Source organism: Poecilia reticulata, unplaced genomic scaffold (genome assembly GCF_000633615.1).
Source record: "Poecilia reticulata strain Guanapo unplaced genomic scaffold, Guppy_female_1.0+MT scaffold_219, whole genome shotgun sequence".
In the NCBI taxonomy this organism is placed as follows: Eukaryota; Metazoa; Chordata; class Actinopteri; order Cyprinodontiformes; family Poeciliidae; genus Poecilia; species Poecilia reticulata.
This window is the reverse complement of record NW_007615023.1, coordinates 34,675-38,330: the sequence shown is the minus strand read 5'-3', so window position 1 is coordinate 38,330 and position 3,656 is coordinate 34,675. Positions and strand designations below refer to the sequence as shown.

Here is a 3,656-nt window from a genome sequence, read left to right as displayed (position 1 = left end):
GGAGCTAAAGCTAACACCCTATACCAACACAGTTTGTAGCAGAAGCTAGTGCTAAATCAGTATAGCAATACATTATTTAGCAGAAGCTAGTAGTACAATGCTATACCAACATGATATTTAGCATGAGCTAATGCTAAATCACTATACCAGCACAGTGTTTAGAGGAAGCTAATGCTAAGGCAAGAAAGATGATGTTAAAGCTCTTAGACAACAGTATTGAGAGAAAGCTAATGCTCTCTCATATAGCAACATGGTACTTAGCGGAAGCTAATGCTAAAGTGCTATACCACCACGGTATTTAGCTAATGCTAAAGTGCTATTTTGTTGCCATGTTTCACCCTGATGGTCAGATTTTCTCCAGAACCAGACTACCTGGTTCTGGCTCTGGTTCCATCAGAACCTCCAGGTTCGGCCCACCAGAGGTTTCTCTTCCGGTCCGCTCCTCGCTCTTCCGGAAGCAGCTTCTCCGTCCGTGTTGTTCCGAGTTTGTTGTTGATGTTCGTAGAACCGGGTCGAGACCGGATCCGTTTTTCCTACTTAGGCTTAAAGTGACGGATCCGAGGGCCCGGTTCCATCAATCAGTCAGAACCAGATAGCGGGCTCCCTCCGCCCAGAGCCGCCGTTAATAAGCCGTCTGTCTCCGTGCGGTCGGCCCATAAACGCCGTGTGATGCCCCGACACGGAAACGTTTTGTGGATGTACCATCTGGGCCGCCGTGATAACTGCGGCCGGCGGGCTAATTGAATCCTCAATAAAACCCGAAACGGAGGCGCTAAGCAGCTGAACGAGCTGATAAGCCGCGGATACTCCATCAGGCCTCTGATTGGACGGCTGGCTGAGGCCCGGGCGCCGTCTGGTGACGCGAACATCACGTGACTCAGCTGCTGAATCAGTCCAGTTTAAACAGTTAGTTTTACTAACAGGCTTTGTTGTATGGGGCTAAATTGGGGCCATAACATTTGTGCCCAAAATAAGTTTGAATCTAAAAGTAGTTTTGAACTTTTTTCAGTTTTGTTTTTTTTTTTTTTGTTGTCATTTTTTAAAATTATTTTTCAGAAATAATTTTCAGGGGTTTTTTTTCACTTAAGTTTTTTTTTTTGTTCATAATAATTTTTTAGTTTTAAAGTTTTTTGTTTCAAATTTACTTTTCGACTCACATTGTTTTTCTGTTTCAAAATCTTTTTTTATCCGTCGCAAAAACATTTTTTTCTTGAAATTGCTTTGTTAAACATTTTGTATGGGGATACATTGAGGCCATCACTTATGTGTTCAAAATTGTTTTGAAAATGGAAAGTAGTTTAGAACTTTATTTGGTTTCAAATTATTGTCAGATTTAAAATTATAATTAATTTTTTTTTATTGGTTGAAAAAAAATACTTTTTATGGGGCTGATTTGTGTCCAAAACTAATTTTGATAGTAATAAGTAGTTTTGAACTTTTTTCAGTTTTGCTTTTTTTGTTGTCATTTTAAAAATTATTTTTCAGAAATAATTTTCAGGGGTTTTTTTTCACTTAAGTTTTTTTTTTTGTTCATAATAATTTTTTAGTTTTAAAGTTTTTTGTTTCAAATTTACTTTTCGGCTCACATTGTTTTTCTGTTTCAAAATCTTTTTTTATCCGTCGCAAAAACATTTTTTTCTTGAAATTGCTTTGTTAAACATTTTGTATGGGGATACATTGAGGCCATCACATATGTGTTCAAAATTGTTTTGAAAACGGAAAGTAGTTTAGAACTTTATTTGGTTTTAAATTATTGTTAGGTTTAAAATTATGATTAAATTTTTTTTTTATTGGTTGAAAAAAAAAAACTTTTTTATGGGGCTGAATTGTGTCCAAACTAATTTTGATAGTAATAAGTAGTTTTTAACTTTTTCCCCAAAATAATAATTTTTATTTACATTGTTTTTCTATTTCAAATCTCTATTTTTTTGGTCAGTTGTAAAAAAAATGTTAGTTTCAAAATGTTTTTTGTTAATCTTCATTGTATGGGGCTACATTGGGCCCAGAATAATGACGAGCAGAGTGAAACTCCGCAGCATCAGTCCATCTGACGTCATCAGGTGTGATTGATGGCAGTAAATAAAACAAACTCCCAGCTGGTTTCTGTGTGTGCCCTACGGAGAACTAACGCTGCCCACAGCCTGATTCAGGACTCCCCATTATTTAGCTTCAGATTAAACAGTTTGGTTCTGTTTTTGCTGAAGCTGCAACGAGTCATTTTATTGGTACCAAGTTCTGAATCTGATGTGTGTGTGTGTGTGTGTGTGTGTGTGTGTGTGTGTGTGTGTGTGTGTGTGTGTGTGTGTGTGTGTCTCTGCAGTTCCCGGCGCTCCTCCTCAGAACATCACCCTGGAGGTCGTCCTGTCCCGGGTAAGTCCTCACGTCTGTCCGACCCGACCGACCATCCGCAGCATGGCGCTGCCTCTACTTGTTTCAAAGTAACGTGACGATCATTTCTGGGTGTTTGGACCCGGCTGGACAGCGATCAGAAACCCAGGCTGGTTCTGGACTGGGTTGAAAAAGCCGGTCCGGTTTAGAGTGTGGAGACGTTCGACCCGGTCAGACGCCGGCGGGTCCGAGTCGGTTCCCGGGGCCTCGTTAGCGTTCGGGAAGCGCTCGTCAATCAGAGCTTCCTCTCCGGAGATCTGGCCTCGTTCCTCCTGATATGATGTGCCGCTCGTTTCCACGGTTACGGTCCACTTCCTGCTTCCTGTCTGAGCCTTGGCGACGTCGCTTCACGCTCTGATTCGCTCTGCGGGCGACGACGGCGGGGTCATAGGTCATCAAGGCGGGCAAAACCTGGAGGGTTTATTTAGCCAGGCAGAATGTTTGTGGCTCCTGGGGGTCAAAGGTCATGTTTGTGTTTGGTTGAGAAGCTAGTTAGAGGGAGAACCATCCAGCGGTTAGCGGCGGCTCCATTAGCAGCAGTCGGCCTCTTTAGTCAAAGCTCTTCCAGAGCAGCTGCTCAGGAAATGATGGATGTTTGCAGCGGCTCATCATTTCTGCTCATGAAGAAGAACTCGGGTGTGTCTGCAGAGAGCTGACCTCGTTTCGCTCACGTCTGCGCCACGTCCACTCTCCTCTCATGACTGATGGGCCTCAGCGTTCAGCCGCTCCACACGGCTCCACACGGCTGCAAAAGGTTCCACACGACCACAAACTGCTCCACACGGCTGCAAAAGGTTCCAAACGGCTCCACACATTCCATGCAGCCCCAAACGGCCCCAAACGGCTCTACACGGCTCCACACGAACCCAAACGGCTCCACACGGCCCCAAACGGCTCCACACGGCCCCAAACGGCTCTACACGGCTCCACACGACCCCAAACGGCTCCACACGGCTGCAAAAGGTTCCAAACAGCTCCACAGAGCTCCACACGGCTGCAAAAGCTTCCAAACGGCTCCACACATTCCATACAGCCCCAAACGGCCCCAAATGGCTCCAAACGGCTCCACACAGCTCCACACAGCTCCACATAGCCCCAAACGGCCCCAAATGGCTCCACACGGCTGCAAAAGGCTCCAAACGGCTCCACACGGCCCCACACGGCTCCAAAGGGCCCCACACGGCTACAAACGGCTCCACACGGCTACAAACAGCTCCAAACGGCTTCACACGGCCCCAAACGGCTCCACACGGCTCCAAACGGCTCCA

General features: G+C 45.0%; 1 protein-coding gene across 1 annotated transcript in view; it reads left to right on the top strand.

The window, feature by feature from the left end:
* Window positions 1-3,656, top strand: part of dcc (DCC netrin 1 receptor) — a gene marked incomplete at both ends in the record, with an annotated part of 106,776 nt that overhangs the window by 70,799 nt on the left and 32,321 nt on the right. Inside the window, one exon of the mRNA XM_017303225.1 lies at window positions 2,321-2,370. Coding sequence (XP_017158714.1) covers window positions 2,321-2,370 — 50 coding nt within the window. The remainder of the gene's footprint in view (window positions 1-2,320; window positions 2,371-3,656) is intronic.